At 29.4% G+C, this 21543-nt stretch overlaps 2 protein-coding genes across 3 annotated transcripts; both read right to left on the bottom strand.

Moving 5' to 3' along the window:
• Nucleotides 1-221: 221 nt before the first annotated feature.
• LOC126664250 (serine/threonine-protein kinase ATG1c) lies at nucleotides 222-8057 on the bottom strand. 2 transcript variants are annotated; one of them, XM_050356547.2, is made up of 14 exons: nucleotides 7693-8057; nucleotides 7071-7188; nucleotides 6914-6972; nucleotides 6551-6615; nucleotides 5991-6084; nucleotides 5832-5912; nucleotides 5565-5673; nucleotides 4390-4462; nucleotides 3429-3602; nucleotides 3220-3347; nucleotides 2740-3092; nucleotides 1886-2219; nucleotides 1281-1351; nucleotides 222-903 (listed from the first exon to the last, which is right to left on the bottom strand). In XM_050356547.2, exons 1-14 carry the CDS (start codon nucleotides 7942-7944, stop codon nucleotides 637-639), a joined length of 2178 nt encoding a protein of 725 aa, XP_050212504.1. In that variant the 5' UTR covers nucleotides 7945-8057; the 3' UTR covers nucleotides 222-636. The 2 variants fall into 2 exon arrangements, with proteins under 2 accessions (XP_050212504.1, XP_050212503.1); XM_050356546.2 differs by having other exon boundaries at nucleotides 3220-3602.
• Nucleotides 8058-19534: 11477 nt separating this feature from the next.
• On the bottom strand, nucleotides 19535-21260 carry LOC126665053 (uncharacterized). Its single transcript, XM_050357734.2, has 2 exons — nucleotides 20609-21260; nucleotides 19535-20162 (listed from the first exon to the last, which is right to left on the bottom strand). The coding sequence occupies exons 1-2, from the start codon at nucleotides 21031-21033 to the stop codon at nucleotides 19901-19903; spliced, it is 687 nt and encodes a 228-aa protein (XP_050213691.1). The 5' UTR covers nucleotides 21034-21260; the 3' UTR covers nucleotides 19535-19900.
• Nucleotides 21261-21543: the final 283 nt, after the last annotated feature.

Here is a 21543-nt window from a genome sequence, read left to right as displayed (position 1 = left end):
TTTTTAAATATGTTTTGATTTGTTAATTAAAAAATTAATATTTTTTGATTAATCATAATAATGAAAATATATTACAAACAAAAATGAACAAAAATATTTGTCTATATGTGTCCTCTCTAAAAATCTTCCACTCCTTCAGTCATCCAAAGCAAAATAAGCTTCCATTGCTTAATTCACAATCTTATCTTTAGGATTCTACTCTTTAAAATAGATACAAGAGATAGAAATAACCAATTTTTAGGGTTTTTGACTTTAGAATTTACAGGCAATTTTGTGATTTACAAATTAGGTTCACCAATGACAGTAATAATAAACTAAACGCAAACGCCTAATAAAATTATTTTCTCTGAATTCATATAAACTAAACGCAAACGCCCAATTGTTCGTTGAGAGGATATACCATTGACATAAATGGAAAATGAATGTATGCTAAACATATATACAGTGCATCATTTTCCATTTCTTTCTTCTTTTTTCTACCACCATTTTTAATTTCTTTTCTTTTTCTTTCCTTAAATCACAGAATTGAGAATATTACAAAAGTCTTGCCCTAGCTACAGAATTTGGCTATTTGACAGTCGCCCAATCCCAGTCACTCAAAGAATAGCTGTACAAACAAATAATTTTATTAACAATTCACTGAGAGTACGAATTTTGCGTATCCTCTGGTGGGTATTGTAGTTCTTCACATTTCAGAAGTGCCATCCTTTGAGACCTTGAATGGCCTTGCCTGTTATTAAGGAAATCAATGTAGGTACGAAGCCTATACCGGTCTGAGTTTGTAAGAGAAAACGGTGGGTTCAGAATGAGCGACGGTGCTTCCACCAGAAGAAACACTAATAGCCGTACTGCTTTTGTATATAAGAACGATGCACCTTCCATTTCACCCATCAACTCCTGAACCTGCCAAGTATGAAAAGGACAATTTTCAGAGCAAACCCTAATTCATGTATTTGTCGATTTACTTCGACAGTTCTGTAAACACTCTATGTTATCCTAAAATTCATGTTCTTGCAGTCTGATTTCGTACTAATAGCATCTATTGACAATTGATGCAGCTAAGATTATATTCTCTTTCAAGAACTAACACATGTAAAGCTCAAGCTAATCTAGACTGCAATGTTATTATGCCGGTTTTAAGAAGCCGACGTGAGCTCGTGGCACATCCATGCATTCCAGCACTTGAATAGTACTTAATCAATTAGTAAGAGTACAATTAGAATGTAAACTGTGAAAACTTATAAAAATGGGTAATCTAAAATCAAGAGGTAAATACTCACTCCTCCATGTCTTCCCAGAGCAAGGGCAGATTGATATATTGTCTCCATTGCATCAGGCATCTCAACGTTTCCTGCAAACGATATGCAAAAGTTGCTTACTGAAAATGTCAAACATCAGATGACAATATTTTATTTATAAAATCAAAAACAAAACAAGGTAATGTCTGCCTAGTAAAGTGTCAAGTCCCAATGATTTTGATAGCTATCGCCAGGCACATAACTTCAAAGATCCCGGCAATATACTGTTTTGGAGAAACAAACTTTCTAAGAAAGAGTATTTTCACAAAAAATCTTATATAACAAATACTTAGGATTCCGGTGTTGGATTTTATATCATCACTAATATTTGTGCCACAAATAACACGTCCATGAAACTGCTACTAATTAACAAGTAATCTTTCTTGTAAATCAACTGGTTTGATTGGGAATTAATAGTTGTATATTCGTCAAGATTTTATATAAAAAGCTAGAAACAAGCATCAAGAAGGCAAATAAAATCATTTTGACTATATATACGTGAAATTTTCATGCGTGCTCATCAAGGCAAAAGGAGTTCAGGACACTAATCTCAATGCACAAGGTAAAATCAATTTTAAAAATCATACCAGGTTCAATGGTCTTGGCAAGTTCCTCTGCATGTTCAACTTCTCTTAAAAATGCCCTCTCAATCTGAGCGGTCATACTCTCTGGAAGGGCATCTGGGCAATCTTCTGAATCTGGAGTGCCATGCTTCTTGCTGCTGCTTCTCCTCAACCTCATAGTTTCTCGGGTTGGACTTCCTTCAATAGCTGAGGCAGCCTGAGTATGGAGCAAGAATTTACAGGAACATTTGGAACATTTCATTTCTGAACAGAAGAACCGAATATGCAGTGCTTGCTTCCAAATTGCAAGAATAACAAGCTGTATTGAGAATCCTTCCAGTTGCTTATCTGACTCAACCTAATCCATAAATAACGGGAAAAAATTGATTTTAGAATAGTTAGAAAAATTATGAATAAACAAAAGAATTCACAGAAGATAATTATAAATTACAATATAGAGAGACTAGCACAAGTGTAAAAAGAAACCAACATTTAGCACCAGTGTCTCACCAACTAACCAGCCACTACAGTGAGCCAGTTGGCCAAATAATAAGGTGATGATAGAAGAGATTGAGCATTTATCAACCATGAAAAAAATTATTATACACACTGTTTGGTCAAAGCAACAGACTAAAAATTTAGCATAAAAACCTTATAGACATACATACACCGAAAAAAAAGGACACCTAAAGATGAATCAGCCAAATGAAGTAATCAACAAACCTTTCGCCGCTAAATTTACCAAACAAAAGCCTAAAAAAAATTCCTTTCAAAGGTTCATCCCTAATGTAAACAGTAATTTTCAAAATGCACTAGAGTTTATAAAAGGGAATCTTTTAAAGTTGGGTTTACAGCTCAAGTAATCAGCAACAGCTCACCTTTGCATGAACTAATTCAGAGATTGCAGACGCACACTGCTGTAATGACCTAATCCTAGTCAGGCAATGAGTTGATGGTTGCTCCATAACATCTCCACTATCCGTGGATTCTTGAGACGTCCTAGTGGCAGAGCTGCGACTGCCCAAGCTTCCAACAGGGCACAAATTACTGTCGACCGTGCCACTTATTTGCATGGGTGCAGTATTAAAATTGACAGCTGCTGGAGAAGAATTATGTGACTTAGGCCCTATATGACTTGGTTTGGAAGTACTCGCTGAGGAAGAAGACACGTTCAAAGGTGGACCCGAGACAAGAACATAATCTTGATCTATCGACTCCAATGAATCCGCAACTGCATAACCCAAAACCCATCTTAAAAAAAGGGTTAAAGTTGAAAAGAAACTATGGTAGGCAACACATTTTGGAATATACAATACATGAGAATAGACTCTATAGAGAAAGAAAATGATGGATGGAACCTCTTGATCTGGCATCTATCGACCTCTGATTCACGGACTTTGAAGCTTCATGTAGATTTTCATCCCGAATTTTACTGACATTAGGCTTTGAACTCGTATTTTCCAGATTGATTCTGGTACTAGAATACCTGGGTGTAATATGGGTGTTATTTGAAACATTTGATTTAGCTTCCCTTCCATCAACTCGTTCATCTAAAGAAAATTCATACGTGGAATTCAGTGAGGATTTCTTTTTTAAGGATGAAGGGCTACCATCAGGACCGCTAGAATCATCATCAAGAAAGAAGGGAAGACAATCCTCTGGAGAAATTTCTTCTGTTTGTCTTACCAATTTGCTTTCAGATGATAGAAAACTGTCAACTGGTGTTGAAAACCTCCTATTCCTGTGAGCCACATGTCAATTTAGAAACTTAAAAAGGAGAAAATTGCAGTGTAGTCAAAGGCGAAAGCGCACTCAAAGCGACGTGTCTTTATAACGCTTTAAGCGCAAAGCGCTAAAAAAGCGCTCGCTTTAATGAATAAAAGCGCAATATATTTAAACCATAAAATTATAAATATAATAGTAAGTTATTATATTTTATTTGATAATTCAACTGATTTATATGATTTTTATTTTCTATTTAATAATTTAATAGTTTAAATTTTATTTTTTGGACTTAAATATACTTTTAGTTTATAATTAAAAGACTAAATTGGTCATTTTTGTTAAAAAGAAGAGTCATTTGGAAATATAACCATTACTGATGTTAAAAAAACCATTTATTAATAGGTTAAAGCCTTATAATTACTAATATTGGTCTTGGGCTGGCTAGAGGAGGCCCATTAAGACATCAAAGGAACCTCTACAGTTTTCCTAACCCTAAACACACAAGCGCCGCAATTCTTCTTCTTCCTTCTTCTTCTCATTCTTCATCTGTTTTTTTTTTTGAAATCTCCGATTGCACTTTAAGAAAATAGAAAGCGCATAAGCGCAGAAGCGATAGAGAACTGAAAGCTTCAACCACCGCTTTAAGCGCTGAAGCGCGCGCCTCACTGCGTTGTTGCCGCCTGAAGCATGTAAAGGCGACAGCCTCCGCCGGCGCCTCGCCTGAGCGCTTAAGCGCCTGAGGCGCGCGCTTTTAACTACACTGGAAAATTGCACCAGAAAGATCAATCTTTTAGCACAAGTACCTTGATGATTCATCTACTTTCTTTGGGGAAAGAAATGGATGGTTAAAGAACTCGTCAAAAGTTAGTCGTTCCACTGAAAAGAGAGAGAAAGCAAAGTTGAGACTTCCAAAAAAGTATTTGTAGTATAATCTGCAGATAAGTGTTGTCATGGCTCTTATGCAAATCTACCTTTAATAGATGGATAATGCTTTACCAAAGCATTGTATCCCCAGATAAAAGGAAATATGATGAGGCTCTGCAGTTTGGCATTGCTATAGCATTTTTTGCAAAAACCATCGTTTCCAATGCCTTTGTGAGAAGCAGTTGGGAATTTCTGTTTCATTGTTTTGAGCTTTAACGACCCAACCATGTCAAATTTTCTTCCAAATTAAATATTAAGACTTCTAATCTAATCAACAGCAATGCCAAACAGGTCATCTAAATTATAAGCAGGCATTCAAAATTAGTAATTTCATGCCTGGCACGACCTCCATTAAATGAAAGATAAATGTAATGCATATTCCCCAACTTTTTAACCACAGATACCAGATATTTAAGTATAAAATGTCAAGCAGCTTTACCGGCCTACTATATAAATTCAAAGCAAATATAGAACTATTCAACCCCAGTTGCACAAGACGCATGGCGCATCCATATATTATATTAAACATTGGCTCTTTAGCTAGAGTCAAGATAGCATTCTAACAGAAACCCAGAACCTTTAACCTCCAAACACATCACTGATTAGAACACCGGAAGTTCAAAAAATGTTTTACTATATAAATCCAAAGCAAAAATAGAGCTATTCAACCCCAGTTGCGCAAGGCGCAAGACATAACCATATACTATATTAAACGTTCGCTCTTTAGCTAAAGTCAAGATAGCAATCTAACAGAAACCCAGAACCTTTAACCTCCAAACACATCACTGATTAGAACACCGGAAGTTCAAAAAATGTTTTACAATATACCATCTCATTTCAGCTTTAGAATGATAAGATAAATGAAAACATGTACAGCGCATACTTAGCACTCTGATATTCACATAGTTGGAGATAACAATTTGTATTTAAATAGAGTATAGAAAAACACATCAGGGTAGAGAGGCCTACGAACACAGATACGTGTGTAATCCAATATTATGCAGCATTTCACATGGCAATTCATATATTTTCAAAGCTATGTTACATGTAATACCTGGATTTCGACGTAGCAATTTCTGGCACAAATCTTTGCATTCAGCACTCAGATCTTTATTATCAGGAGCAAATGGCAATTCAGTTGACTTCACGATATTTTTGAGCAACTATAACCAGAAACAGAGAATACCTTGGTTTAGGCTATTGTACAAGCTAAAAAAATGACTAGACTAATTACAAAATGAAAACTAATTTCAAATCCACAGAACTAGAGGTTAACAGTCTATAAGAGCACAGCAGCCCTAATTTATAAAGCTAAGCAAACCTGAAATTGATCAGCTCCTGTGAATGGTGTTTTCCCAGTTACAAGCTGAAATAAAATGGCACCAACACTCCAGAGATCTGCCTGCGTATTAAGTTCAAGTTAACAGAAAGTCTTTCAAGGAATTACCAGCATTATTTCACACATCAGAGTAAATGTCACCTTAGCATCATACTTCTGATGTTGCATTATCTCTGGAGCCATATAAAGGGGTGAACCACATAAGGTTTCTGCGAGCCCTCTAGGTTGCAGGGATCTGAGCACAAAGTATGACATTCAAAATTATGATACAAATTAAAACAAAAAAATTGGGCAACTGAAAAAATCTCAATTTATCACTGAATGGAAAATCAGTATTGTTGAAACAGTTGTATTTTACTAAAATCATTAGTTTTTTTTTTAAATCATTGGGGAGAAGGGATCTTTGAAGCTTGTGGGAGGAATTGATCCCCCGATCTTAACAGAAATCTACCTAGCGCACATACCATTTGAGTTATAGCAATAAAAACATTAGCTATTCAAAGAGAAAGTAGCATTTTCTCTTTGAATAGCTAATGTTTTTAGTGCTATACCTACATGCCAGCAAATTATAATTGCTAAAACAAACACTCATCCTACTGGCTGTGAAAAAAGCAAAGTAATACAGGAAGTTATTTGTATGAGACAGCACGCAGAACATTAATTGACCATCATCAAGATGTTAATTAATTTGAATGGTTTACCTAGCAAATCCAAAATCAGCAATTTTCAAAACTGCATTGCTGTCATTGGTGGAAAGGAGGAGATTCTGTTACAAAAACCAATATGCATCAAAAATACACCAAATATAAAACCAGCCGGCTTAAACACAATTAAAAAATAAACAAAGATTAACATCCCAACCATATTCCTCCTGTTTATGCCAAAATAAATTTCTGACTTCACAAGACAACAACCTCTGAATCTTGCATACAATACTCAATCACACTATACTAATTCCTATTTCAAAAGACCGAACTTTTGTATCGTAACTAACCAAACAACTTCATAAAAAATATTAGCTTCGGAATCAAATTCTTGTTTTTAAGAATAAGAATCAGGCAAACCTGCGGCTTTAAATCCCGATGTATAAGATTATTATCCCGAAGAACTTGTAGACCCGCCGCTGTAAAATGAAACATTTACAATCCATACAATCAAATTAACCTATATAGAATCTTAAACTGGAACAAATACATGCCAAAAATGCCATACAGAACATACCTAGCTGCTGCATAAAGTGCTTAGCAGTTGCTTCAGGAACCCTTCCATGCCGTTGAATATACATAGAAAGATCACCCCCTTTGCAAAATTCCAATATTATATTTATTCTCCCCGGAACCTGTTTCGCAATTAACATAGAACAAACAAACCTTTAACTCTTTGTTGGGAATAAAAGTCAAAATAACTTTTGTTGATAAAATTGGGGAGGGGGAGCGCTGTGGGAGGAATTGAACCCACGACTTTAGCAGTTTGTTGCACATCGCTTATACCATTTGAGCTATTGCTCGTTGGTAAAAGTTAAAATAATTTAATTTTCTTTTTCCTAAATAGAAAGAATTGTACCCTAGCAACAATGAAAGGTTTTCAAGCTTGAAAATTGAGCAACTGCAGTAAAATTCTCTTGCAATTAACAGCCTTTTCGAAACAAATAATTTAGAGTAATTTACAGGAAGCAGCAATCGCTAGCTATATGGAAACATATGGCAATCAAGAACACTTCAAAACCAATATTTATACCTAAAAACTAAATTATTCTACTAAAAAAGTACTTAACTTTAAAGCACAAACAGCATCTTCAAAATTTAACAATTAACAACAAACAAAGAAATTAAATTGAAATTACCTCAATAATATCATGTAAGCAAATAATATTATGGTGATTAATCCGTTTCAAAATAAAGATCTCAGACATTAAACTGTCATGCAACTTCTTATTAAGTCTACTCGTAACAATCTCTTTAATTGCCACCTCAGTCCCATGAACTCTGTGCCTAGCATGGTATACCTTCGAGAATGAACCCGACCCGATTTGCCTTCCTACCAGATAGTCTCCGACTACATCCCTGCCCCGTCCCCCCGCCGCCTGAGCCATCATAATAATTTAATATCTAAGTTAATCCTAATTTTGGAATTTCAAGCTTGGAATTTTTTATTAATGATTTGATTTTTGGATTTTTGGATTTTTTATCAATTGAGGAAGTGTATTGTTTTTTTATTAATGATTTGATTTTTGGATTTAAATATGTTAGGTTTTGAACAATAAATGCCTTTGCCTTTGCCTTTGATCGAACGACATTCAATTCTTATGCATTTGATCCAACGGTTGTAAGGATGGGGTGCTTTGAAGGGCTTTGATCTCCTGCCCTTTCAAATGTAGCGGCAGAGATTGGTCAACATCTACATTACTTACTAGGCTAAATAAAATTCAAATTTAGAAGCTGCATCCATAATAATTTTTTAACACTCTAAAAAATAATTAAAAATAGTGAATTTAGCATAATATATAATTGTAAATATATTTTGTTCTAAAAAAAATTCTAAAGATATTTGTCTTTTATTTAATTAAAAAAATCAAAGTTAAGAATAATATATATAATAATAACACAATTTCAACATTTTATTGCAATTTTAATCAATTTTTTCCAATCAATTTTATTATTTCAGTTTTTATTTGAATTTATAAATTAATTCCGCGATTATCAAAACTCATCTTTAATATCAAAGAGTTATAGCTCAAATGGTATAAGTGTTGGACGGCAAACTGTCAAGATCGTGGGTTTAATTACTCCCACAAGCACTACCCCTCCACAATTATCAAAAAGAAAAAATCATTTTTAATGTAAAATTAATTTCATAATTAGCAAATAAAATGGTACAATTCAATAAAATCTATTATGGCAGAAGACAACATTTTAAACTTTTAAAAAATGTATTTATATTTTTTTATATAATAGTATATCATTAACTTAGGCTATTTTTTTAAAATAATTTTTGTTAGGATTACATAATAAATTTTATAATTAATATTCATATTTTTAATTTTATATAATTATGCGTTTCTATTTAACAACTTTAATAACCTGTCATCAACATAATTCTATTTTATTTTTTATTTTTTTGTATTTCTGATTCTATCTTTATTAGCTTTTACAATATAGATTGATTACGGATTACAATTATAAAAATTAATAATGTATTTTTATTTTTTACTATTTAATTAGCACGTTTATTATTTTATTTATTTAATAAAAATTTCATATCATTTGCCTGAAATATTTTTTGAGTGTCTGAATTCAGGTTATAATAATTCAGATTTAGTAGTTGACAGTTTAATAATTAGTTGAAATATTTTGAAAATTATTTGTTTTTTTAGCTTTTTCGCAGTTTTGTATTTTGAGTACTTTATTGAAAAAATTACATCAAATCACCCAAAATCTCAAATTTTTATATTAGTGACTCAGCTTTTTATTTCTTGCAAAAATCTCTCAATTTTTAAAAATTCTTTTCATGTCTACCTTTTACTATTTATCATTCCTATTTTATCCCTACTTGCTCATATGCCTAACTGCTATACCTAACTGCTCATCTATTACCACATTTGTACTTGCTCACTCTGCCTATGCGTGCCATGTATGATTACAACGTCAAACATACTATTCTTTTTTTTTTAATTTTGAAGAATCAGACCTATTATTTTTATATTGCTACCATTTTTATCTACAACTATTATTTGCTACTCTTGATGTAATATCATAGCAAGCTTGTCTAATTAATAGATATTTTAATTTATTTTAAATATAATTTTTGATAACTATAAAATTAATCTGCATGAATAAAATTATATATATATATATATATATATATATATATATATATATATATATATATGTATATGTATATTTTAATAATATATATAGAGCAAATTACTGTGAGGTCCTTGGGGTATATTATAATTAACAGTTTGATATCTCTTGTTTTAAAAGTCTACTTAATAGTCTCTCAATTTTAATTCTATTTACTATTAGACCCCTTCATTAATTTTGACATTTACTTTCAAACAATTTGGTAACTCACCTCTAATTTCGTGAACGGTTTGTTCCCTCATTTTTAATTTTATTAAACAATTTTGTACCTCACTTTTATATGATTTTGTTATCTCGGTTTTAGTTTCATTCGACAATTTAGTCCCTCAAATTAACAAAAGGGTCTCTCAGTTAACTGAATTAAAACTGAGTGGCCATTAAATACACTTTAAAACACGAGGTACCATACTATTAATTATGATATATCTTAGGGATTTCAACGTAATTTGCTCTTTATATTATTTAGTTTGTTAAATTAAAAAAAAATAGAGTAGGTGGCTGTTTACATATTGTTATTTGTGTCCTTTTCTTTTTTAATACATTTTTATTTTGCAAATTTTAGTATTTAACTTTTTATTCTTCTAATTATAAATTATTATTTTCTATATGCTTTTTTTACATGGAAAAGATTGCAATAAAGTGAACAATTAAAAAATTATGAAAATAAAAATAAACTATCTAGCAGTTTTATGGCGGTCTGTATAACTTCACATAAAAGCAATATAAATCTAGTGTCAACTCAATGTAACTCAAAATTAATTGTTTAAAGTACATAATAAGTTAATTACAGCTTTAAAATTGATTTATTATAATTAAATAGTTTATTGATGATTTAATGATTTTTACTACAAAACTAAAGTGACAAATAAACTCATGGTTACCTAAAAATAAATTATCTGTATACCAAAAAAAGTAAATTATATAAATTTGTATTGAAATTAGATAGAAAGTAAATTTATAATAAACATAAAGTAAATTCAATGTCAACTTAATGTACATTCAAAGTAAAATAATATAAAACTTAATAAATTCAATGTTGACTCAAAGTAAACTAAATGTGAACTTAATGTAAACTCAATATTAACCCAATATCTACTCAATATCAACTCAATGTAAATCCAATATCGACTCAAAATAAATTTATTTTTTATTATATTAATAAAATTTATTTTTTCATAATTTACGCCATATGAAATAAATTTTTAAAGGATAAATAAACTAATAGTGAATTGAAAGTAAATTATCAAAAATTAAAGCGATGGTTTGTGTAAGTTTAATGTAAATGATCTAATGTAGGCTTAAAGTCAACTTAATGTAAATTCAAACTAAACTAATATAAAATAAATTTTTAATAAATTAATTAATAATTAACACTATCAAAAATAACTCATGAAGTAACAAATAAACTAATAATAAATTGAATGTAAATTATCTAAGTTCTTGTTGAAATGAAAACTAATTTAAATTTAAAGTAATGTGTAAACTCAATATACACTTAATGTGAACACAATGTCAACTTAATGTAAACTCAATGTTAACATAATATAAACTTAAAATAAACTAATTTAAACATTAGTAAACTCAAAGTAAATCATCTAAATTTTTACTAAAATAAAACTTAATAAATTGTCGATTCAATGTAAACCGAATGTGAACTCAATGTAAACTCAATGTCAACTCAATATCAACCTAATGTAAACTTAATGTAAACTCAATGTAATTTATTAATAATTTAAAAATAAATTTCTAAAGTGACAAATAAACTAATAGTAAATTGAAAGTAAATCATCTAATTTTTTACTGAAATAAAACTTAATAAATTATTGACTCAAAGTAAACCGAATGTGAACTCAATGTGAACTCAATGTCAACTCAATATCAACTCAATATAAACTTAATGTAAACTCAATGTAATTTATTAATAATTTAAAAATAAATTTCTAAAGTGACAAATAAACTAATAGTAAATTGAAAGTAAACCATCTAAATTTTTACTGAAATAAAACTTAATAAATTGTCGACTCAATATAAACTGAATGTGTACTCAATGTCAACTCAATATCAACCCAATGTAAACTTAATATAAACTCAATGTAATTTATTAACAATTTAAGAATAAATTTCTAAAGTGACAAATAAACTAATAGTAAACTGAAAATAAACTCAATCCAATCTTTCTAATAATTTATGCGATGGTTGGTGAACCTAATGAAGCTTAATGTAAACTTAATGTTAACTTAATGTTAACTAGACGTAAAATAAACGTCAACGTAATGTAACCTCAAACTAAACTAATTTACTTTAATTTTTAGTAAAATGATGATAAATTTAAAATTTTCTTATTATAATTAAATTAATTTATTAATAATTTACATTATCAAATTATAAAGTAACAAATAAACTAATGATAATACTATTTGAATTTTAAATGAAATTAATTTGAATGTAAATGTAAGTAAACTCGATATAAACTAACCTAAAATAAATACTATAGATTGATTATAAATTTAAAATTAATTTATTCTAATCCAATAGTAAACTAAAAAAATTAATTTTATATAATTTTACTAAAATTAAACCAAATTTAAATTTAATATAAACTTGAAAAAGATGAATACAAATAAAATTCAAATCTAAAATAAATTTAATATAAAATGTAAATGAAATGTGAATTTAAAATAAACTAACTTAAAGTAAATTATTATTAAATTAATTAACGAGCTCTCGAACTGATATTTTTTTTCTTTTAATAGTTAAATTGAAATTTAATAATAAAGATAAATTAAAATTTAATCACTAAATCATTTAAAAATAGTTAGATATTTTCATAATCAATAATAAGTGAATAATTGAAAAAGAAAAATTGAAGATTAACTTAATATGAACTTTAAATGTTAAATAGTAGTGGTAAACAATATGAGAGACTATAACAGTATATTAAAATACTTTGCTAGGGATAAGTGCATTGTAATAAAATTAGATAAAAATGGATTATGTGGCCACGTGCAATACAGGGCCAAAGAATATACATAGTTACACAAGCATGCTACATGCATGAGTCAAGTAGCATAAATTCAGCTACATATACACACGTGTTTTAATATAGAAGGGCAAACTTGTCCTATGTTATATTAAGATCAACTTATTTTGGGTTATGGGAGATTTATAAAAACTTTCTTATTTTTTTGAGTGTTTGCTGCAAAAAAGAAAAAGTTGAGGTAAAAACATTAGACTATAACACTTTTGAGGGATTTGTGTAAATTACCCTACTTTATTTTATGTAATGACCATATATTTGTTTTTTTTTTTTACTTATCTCTTTATCTCCATTTAATAATTCAGTTTATTAACATAATCATTCTGAATTAACAATTCAGTTACTTGATGAAATAGGTTACATGTATGATTAATGGACATGTAACTAAACGATTTTTTATATCAAATGTAATTAAATGACTTAAATAATTTACAATTGAATTACTTTAATCATTGTTTTGCATTCTTAATAAACAAGACTAATGTCTTAAAAAACCCCGACCTTTTAGCCCCTTTTCAATCATACCCTGACGTTGAAAATTTGTCAATTTTACCCTATTTTGCATTTTTGTGTTTCAATTGTACCCTGAAAAATTAAATTAACGTCTTTTGCGTTTGGAAATTTGTTTAAAACATTCTCCATGTCTCGCATATATTAATAATATATTTTTAAAATTTATTTAAATTTAGTTAAATTAATTAAGAATTTAAATTAGTGTTAATTTGATTATGGTTTTTTGGTTAGTTTTTAAAAATAAAGGACTTATTTATACTTTTTTTGAATAAAAAAGAATTTAATTTCATGTTTATACTTAATTAATTGAATGATTTCATCATTTAAGTAAAAAAATTAATAAAAAATAAAATATTGGGGTACAATTAAAAACGAAAAAAATTCAAAAGTGGGTAAAATTGACAAATTTTCAACGTCGGGGTGGAATTGAAAAAAAGTTTAAAGGTGAAGGGTTTTTAAGTGATTAGGCCTAATAAACATATAGCATTATTATTTATTCCTAATCATAAATTATTAAGTTAATTTCATTATTTAATTTTTCTATTCAGCACATGAACCATCTTTACTGTATTTTTAATAAATTACTGAAAACCTTTTAAAATAACAATTACTTTAATACATAATTTAATATTTAGAGGGTCATTTGAATTATATAAGTTAAAATTATTTCATGATTACATGAGAGATATATTCAGCAAAATTTGTATTAAATTAGACATATTAAATAGAAATAATAAATTACTAAACAAATTTTAAATTGAAATATATTTAAAAATCAAATTTTTAAAGTTATGTTCGAGTTTGCCTTTTGAATATTGAACATTATATGGTTAATTCCTATTATAGGCGGTAATATTTTTATTTTTAAATTAATAAATATGGCACCTAACATTGTTTTTTATTATAAAAATATCTTTTTAATGTAATATTTATAAACTAATATTGGTTATTAGGTTTGAAGTTGTATAAAATTGGCCTCCATATTTTCTTTTTCAAAAATCCCTCTAATTTTTATTTTTTTTAGTTATTAAATTTGAGTTTTTGTATAATTGGCTTTTCATATGAGTGTTATAAAATACAGATATTTTCTTGCTAAAAATGTCTTCTTGCTAAATTTAATTTATATTGTTGGTTAAATATTCTTATTCATTTAAAACTAAAATATCTAATTATGTTTACTAATCAAATTTTTTATATTAAATTAATTTTATAAAATCTATCATGGAGATGACAATATTTTTTTAAACTTTTAAAAAATAAAATTTGTACTTATCATATAATAGTAGATTACTAACTATTTCATTTATTAATTTAATCCATTTTTAATAATTTTTATTAAAATAACATAAACAATATAATATTAATATCTATATTTTGACTTTTATATAATTAACGGTTTTTTATGTAACAAATTGACAAAATTCAAAATAATTAACGGCTATATAACGGTCATAAAACGGCTACATGTTTTACTATAGACTTAAATAGCAATTTGCCCCTTCAACTTGTAAGCAATGGGCAATTAACACATAAATTAACTTTGTTGGCAAATCAATACACGAACTTGGTGATTATGAGCAATTAGCCCATTTTGGCAAATTAACTTACAAGTTTAGGGGGCAAATTGCTCATAATCCCCAAGTTCGTGTATTGATTTGCCCACCAAATTAATTTATGTGTTAATTGTCCATTGCTTACAAATTTAGGGGGCATATTGCCACTTAAGTCTTTTACTATACTAGTATTGTCTTACGTGCTACCCACGTGGCTCGTAATGTGATATGTCAAAAAATATAACTTTTAGTCAATTTTTTTTAAAAATAACATTAAATAATATTTATTTATTAAAAAACTAATTGAAAATTTTATAAATTATTATATTATTATAGTAATGTTAATCTTTTATTAAGTGATTAAAGTTGTAGGATGTCGTATATTTTTTAATTAATAATTAAATTAAGAAAAACATATAGTTTATGAATACTTTTTTATAAATTATTTGTTGAAGTCGCAGTGAAAGTTTATTTTATTTATTATTTTAATTTTAGTTTTAATAAATAAATATAATCTAATTTATAATTATGCCAAATATAAGTAATTCGTCTTTATTTTATTAACTATATTAGTTTATAAATAAAAATAATTGCTATTATATTTGAATTAGAAATCTCCAAACCAAACTATTACTATTCTTTCAAATAAATTAATGATTTTCGTCATAAAGTATAATATTTCCAAATTTTTTCTTTTGCTATGTCCACATAAGAATATTCAAGAGTTTGGATTTGAAGGTCAGCGTAAATTTATAATAGAAAAGCTATTAAGCTATTTTTTAGAGTCATTAGAGAGATTTATTAGTAATGAAATAAGAAAAGAGTTAGTCACGAAAGAAATTTATTACTTTCTTATATACTTTTAATAATTGAATATTTGTTTTAATTTTATAATTAATTATCAAATAACAAATTAAAAGTGTCAAACACAAGACATAAATTAAAAATTGCCAAGAAAGCTTTCTTTTTAATTTTTATTGCAGTCTGAAAACCGGCAACCTAGCAAAAAAGAAAACAAAAAACTTTCTCTCTAATTAGGTCTTTTTTATTGAATGGAGACTAAATCTATTAAAAGATGAGATTTAGTTTTAGTAGAATAAGGATAAGTCAGTTATTATCTAGTAATTATATTGATAATTATACTGATTAATATACTACTAATAATAATAATAATATTAATTAAATAAATTACCATAAAACCTTTACTTAAGTGATCAATAAGATATAAATTAAAAAGGGTTATAAGGTAAATGTGCCTGTCCCCCCTCATCCGTACTTTTATATATAGTATAGATTTAACTCACTTTACTATTCGTTTGCACTACACAATTTATTTCATTTCTTTTATAAATTTTTATAGTCTTTTAAAAACAATTCAAAATAAAATTGGTTTAAGTTTTAATTATTATAATTATAATCTTATTGCTCATTAGTATGTTTAATCTGTCATCAAAAGAATTTTATTTTATTTTAGGTTTTTTTATATTTTGGGTTCTACCTTTATTATCTTGCAATATTTTTAACGCATTATAAATATGAAAATTAATAATGCATTTTATTTTTACTATATAATTAGCACATTTATTACTTTATTTCTTTATTACAGATTCCATTGCATTTGTTTAAATCACTTCTTAGTTACAATTGATTAGAATAAAAACAGAATTTTTTGAAAATTTAGAAATAGAAAAGAGTGATAATCGAGCTTGGCTTTTATAATGGTGCAATTTCATCTATTTATAAATTTTAGAATTGCCAAGAAAGACACACGTCGAGTCTAATTCCTTTGCAACTTTGACAGTTTTTCAAGTGCAGTCGGCTTCTTTCAACAACATTTTATGGAGTCTGTCGATCTCTTCAACTTGCTGGTGATGGATCTCTTTTGAAATTAGCATTTAGTATGAAATATTTTTTAATATTGGAATGAAAATAATATGAGTTAAAATATTGTGTCAGTAGAATGTGACAAACTTTAATTGTAATTTTATGATATTCGGAAACTGAGTAAATAATTATTATAGTGTTTAAGTTGTGTTTACATTAAAAAAAAGTTGTTGCTGAGGGCTTCGTACTAGTATGATTTGTTTTTAACATTATAATCTTGTTTGAATTTAAAAAATATCGAAAGATAAATTCTTTTCTAATTTATTTTAAATTTTTATCTTTTTGAAAAATTTATTTATAACGTTTTTCTTTTAACAACAGTTGTTTTTTGTATTTTTAAAATGGCAAAATTCATTCTGAAGCATGTACTATGTCATTTTTGTTCAAGAGGTCCCTACTCTAAATTTGTTCACGTTTGAATCTCTCTACTTGACAAAATCTAATTTTTACACCCTTACTTGGACGGAATTTGACAAATGTATCCCTTTACTTGTCTCCCAGCACACTCATCCGAGTTTTTTTAACGTCTGTATCACCGTGTCGTTGTTTAAGTCTTCGAACCTTATCGCGTCAATGTTGAACCACTCAATGTAATGCCCTCAACGTTTCTCCATCTTCCTGTCTACATTAGTATTATTCATATAAGCTTCTCTTGGGTGAAATGTTTGTGAAGAACCTCATTATGAATTCTTTGTTCAATTGTTTCCAAGTCGTGATTGTCCCTGCTTCCAGATTTTTAAACCAGCGTTCCGTCGTATCACTCAGGGTGGTGGGAAATGTCTTGCATAGTAAGAGGACCATTGTAGAACTTGGTTATGTGATTTTTGATACATCTGGTTCCATTGAAGTTGTTAAAATTGGATATTCTGAACCTTTCGGGTTATTTTCAAACAAGATGATCATCGCCAATGGTGTTTTTCCTCATGTCAAACTCCTGGTGTGTATATGTTCTCTTGCTTTGCTTTCCGTCGCTGATTGCATGGCTTCGGCTATCAACTTTTACACCTCTATCAAGTCTGCTCCTTCTGTTTCTAGCTCTGACTGTCTTATCCTCGTGGGCACCGGTGGTATATCCACTTGTTCCTTTTCCCTGTTTTCATTGTCAACCGCTAATCCCTTCTTTTCTCGTCCTCTTATATCCTTATCTTGTCCCGTTTGTCTCGTGCTTTCTTCGTCGGTGGGTTCTCCTTCTCTTTTTTTTCCTCCCATTGGCTTCTTTCTTCTAGTCAGAGTTTGGGATACTAGCGTGCTGGTGGCTTCCTCAATTACCATGTCTATGTCTAATAAAAATTGTTTCAGCCACCGCTGATAGTCTGGTTGATCACCTCCAGCAGGATGGATCCGGAGCTCTCTCCTAGACTGGGATTAGGTGTCTCGAACCCTTGAAAATGGATGGGTGATGGTCTTGCCGATGGTGGTGGGGTTATCGGCGTATAGGGACTATCGTCGGGCGTTCCTCTAACTACATATGCTATGTTCTATGTTCTCGTAGTTATACGTGTTCGTTCTTCTCATGGCCTTGATCACAGCTTGCTCTCGAGCATTTCACTCCCTTCACAGAGTTCTGGTTTAGGTATACTTGCATTAAAATAAAACTCTTGAAAACTTTTTCAAATAAAACGAGACATTTTGAAATTTATATCAAAATTCTATTGAAATCTTAGCAAAATTGTGCACTACGGTGATGACGTCTCTCATCCCCAAAGAGTTGTCACAACTCACCTTTTGTATGTCCACAATGCACATGATGCACGTTCTATCAATGCATGTCTTCATTTATTATTCTCTTTATTAATTATGTATGGAGTGATGTATTCCTATTAATGTCGTGGCAATCATACATTTCTATATCGGGTCTAGGCAAAATATGCTTTCAAAATTGTTTAAACAAATAACTTTAGAAAGCTATAAACTTTGAGTTTTGTAAGTTCTGTAGACCTTTAAACTCTGTATCCGGCAAATTCTCCCACTTCTATAGCTTCATACTTCTTTCTCATACACATCTTGACGTCTCGATTAATCACTTCTGACGGCATCTTTCACGCTATTCGATGCTAACTACGTACTCCTGACTATCGAGTCATAATACTATCAACTATATTCTATTCCTAGAAGACATTACAATTTGCAGTAGTATAAAATTTGCAGTACTTATAATATAGTGCTTGATAAATATATTTAGCTTAATATATTTAATCAAATCAAAAATCATATAAACTATTAAGTTAAAATTTTCAGCTTACAATTTCTACTGAAAATATTAAATTGTTGATTTTTATGAGTTTTGTTTATTAAAGTGATTTTGTAAACTTAGTTTATTATTAAAATATCAATTACACTTTCTAATTTTTTTTTACTGTTATACCATTAATGTCATTGATCATTAATCCTTATATCTATTTATATAATACATAATATTTTAATATAAACAATGTTAATAATCATTAGTTGATAATTCTGATTATAATTTTGTTTATATTAAAAACAAAATAATTACAATTAAAATAAATTTTATGAAAAGTACAAATTTTAGCGGTTCGAGTTTTCATACGAAATACTAAACCATGTACTATAATTTTCAGTATTTAACTTTTATTATTATATTTATCAAAAAAAACTTTTAATTTTATGAAATACCATCTAAAAGTTTGTATACATTCAAATACAAACTACTATTATATGTTCCCATGTAACTAAGCTTATCAATATACTTGAGTTTTTTCTAGCTTTCTTTTATGATCTGTGAGTATTTAACACTTGTAGCATACTAACATCAAAAATAGAAGTAGCAGATTAAAATAACGACACAATTTTAATAGAAAAAAAGTTGCTCAATTAATCAGGTGGCTGCAAATTAATTGCCAAAAAGGTCATAAAACTAAAATAGACATGTATGTGATCTTGTGCAATAATGCAAAGTATCAAACTTATTCTACGTACAAGCAGAACCTACTCTCATATAGTCTCATAAACAATTGTAAAAATGGCATATAGTCCGCAAATATCTGCCAAGTTCAGCTAATTTTAACAGCGGATCATTGACCATTATCTCGAAGCTCAAATCGAACAATCAACTGCAGGAAAACCAGATTAAAGTTGCAGAAAAACCAGAAGAATGTTGCAGAACTAATTCCAGAGTAATGTTGCAGAAAAACCAGACTAATGTATGACTTCAAAAACCAACTTGTTTAGTAGCAGAATTCAGTGGCCATTTTGATGACCGTTTTGATGACCGATTCCTGGAGGTTCATTCTCTTGATTATCATTATGATGATGACCGTTTCCTGGAGGATCAATTACTTGAAGTAGAATTGCTAGAGGATCAACTTCTTGCGGTTCCATTTCTTGAGGATCAATTTCTTCCAGAGGATCAATTTCTTGAGGATCAATCTCTGGAGGTTCAATGTCTTGAGGATCATCATGATGATAACCATTACCATTGGCTATAACTTCAACCTTTTGCCTGCAAATTCACTCCTATATATTAACTCACTCATTCATATTCATGAACTGAAATTACAGCAACAAACACCAAACACAGATTTAACAAACCAAATCTCTGTAATTACAAAAAAACGACCATGTACCAAAACCAAGTCCTAGTTCAACCTATTCAAAAAGTATTTAATAAGTCATCAAATGATACAAGAAATCAAGAACATCGACAGTAACATAGAAATTTCTTTGCTATAATTATTAGTATCAGAAAATTTCAAGAATCAGTTCAAGAACCGTTCTAAAGCACCAATTCAATCCACCAACGTATTAATCTTGATTTTAATCTATGCCAATGGCAATATCAAACACAAGCAATTCAAAAGAATCTACATAAACCCTCAAGAACTGGTTTCTTGAAACACAAACCAAACCAAGAATTCAAGAAACCCGAAAAAAGAAACCATTACGTACCTATAGAACACGTAACAAGGACGAGGAATCCAATCAGAATGATACCGAAGAGATTGAGTCGACATTTCAGTCTGATCAGACAATTTCACAGTGAAACGAGTAACTGGAACCCGGTCAATCTTTGTAAGAATGCCTGCACGCCAAGCGCCATTGCTACTATCAAAAGCATCAACGATATCATCCACCTCCCATGCCTTAGTAGTCTCATCTAACTTCCCCGGCATTGGCCTTATACGCGATATGTGAACGTTATGGACCAGTGCCATCCCGTTCGCATCTTTGCGACAAAGACAGTTAACCCTGTACATGTAGTCTTGTTCTGCTCCAATTCTTCCTACGATCTCGGCTTTGTAGAACGTTCCGAAGTGGCCTCCTTCGTTAATCTCAACGGTCTCGTTATCTTGGAATAAGTGGGTGTATTCCATTTTCTTGAAAGCTTGAAGAAATAAAGAATGAATCTTGAATGAAGAGATGAGTTTTCTTGAATGATTTGGTTTGAGTTGTGTGCAAAGCTTTTCTTGATTCTTGGGAGCGGTTAGTGTTTTGAAGTTTATGATGAAAAATCTTTAAAATACAACTTAATAGTGGTATCAGTTATGTTTATAATGAAGAGCAACTGAGCTACTCTTGTACATTGTCATTGAGGTGCTAAAATGTACCTAATGTTTTCTAAATGGCTCAATTATACCCTTCAATTGTATGCAGCGTTATAAAATCTCAGTTTGATTTGGGGCACGTTGGCAAGCTATACATTAACAACATAGGCATTTTATCAAACATAGAGTGGATAAATGGTTCATTAGGTTATATTATAATTTGACTATTAATGGGAAGGGTTTAATAGACCCATCTTACGAACTTTAGGGTTGAAACATTCATGAAGGGCATATGTTCTCTCAAGGATCATATTTGCACAATTTTTTTATTTAAAAATA

This window comes from Mercurialis annua, linkage group LG1-X (assembly GCF_937616625.2).
Source record: "Mercurialis annua linkage group LG1-X, ddMerAnnu1.2, whole genome shotgun sequence".
Taxonomy (NCBI): Eukaryota; Viridiplantae; Streptophyta; class Magnoliopsida; order Malpighiales; family Euphorbiaceae; genus Mercurialis; species Mercurialis annua.
The sequence above is the reverse complement of the archived record's forward strand: the minus strand, read 5'-3'. Positions and strand labels throughout refer to the sequence as shown.

What these genes read in the sequence shown, in the direction of transcription:
- LOC126664250 (XM_050356546.2), bottom strand. Translation starts at nt 7,944, where the DNA reads ATGATGGCTCAGGCGGCGGGGGGACGGGGCAGGGATGTAGTCGGAGAC. An exon ending in ATCAGAAGTATGATGCTAAG is followed by an intron (nt 5,913 to 5,990) that starts GTGACATTTACT and finishes CTTAATACGCAG; the next exon opens with GCAGATCTCTGGAGTGTTGG. An exon ending in AAAGTAGATGAATCATCAAG is followed by an intron (nt 3,603 to 4,389) that starts GTACTTGTGCTA and finishes TGTGGCTCACAG; the next exon opens with GAATAGGAGGTTTTCAACAC.
- LOC126665053 (XM_050357734.2), bottom strand. Translation starts at nt 21,033, where the DNA reads ATGGAATACACCCACTTATTCCAAGATAACGAGACCGTTGAGATTAAC. An exon ending in CCTTGTTACGTGTTCTATAG is followed by an intron (nt 20,163 to 20,608) that starts GTACGTAATGGT and finishes GTGAATTTGCAG; the next exon opens with GCAAAAGGTTGAAGTTATAG.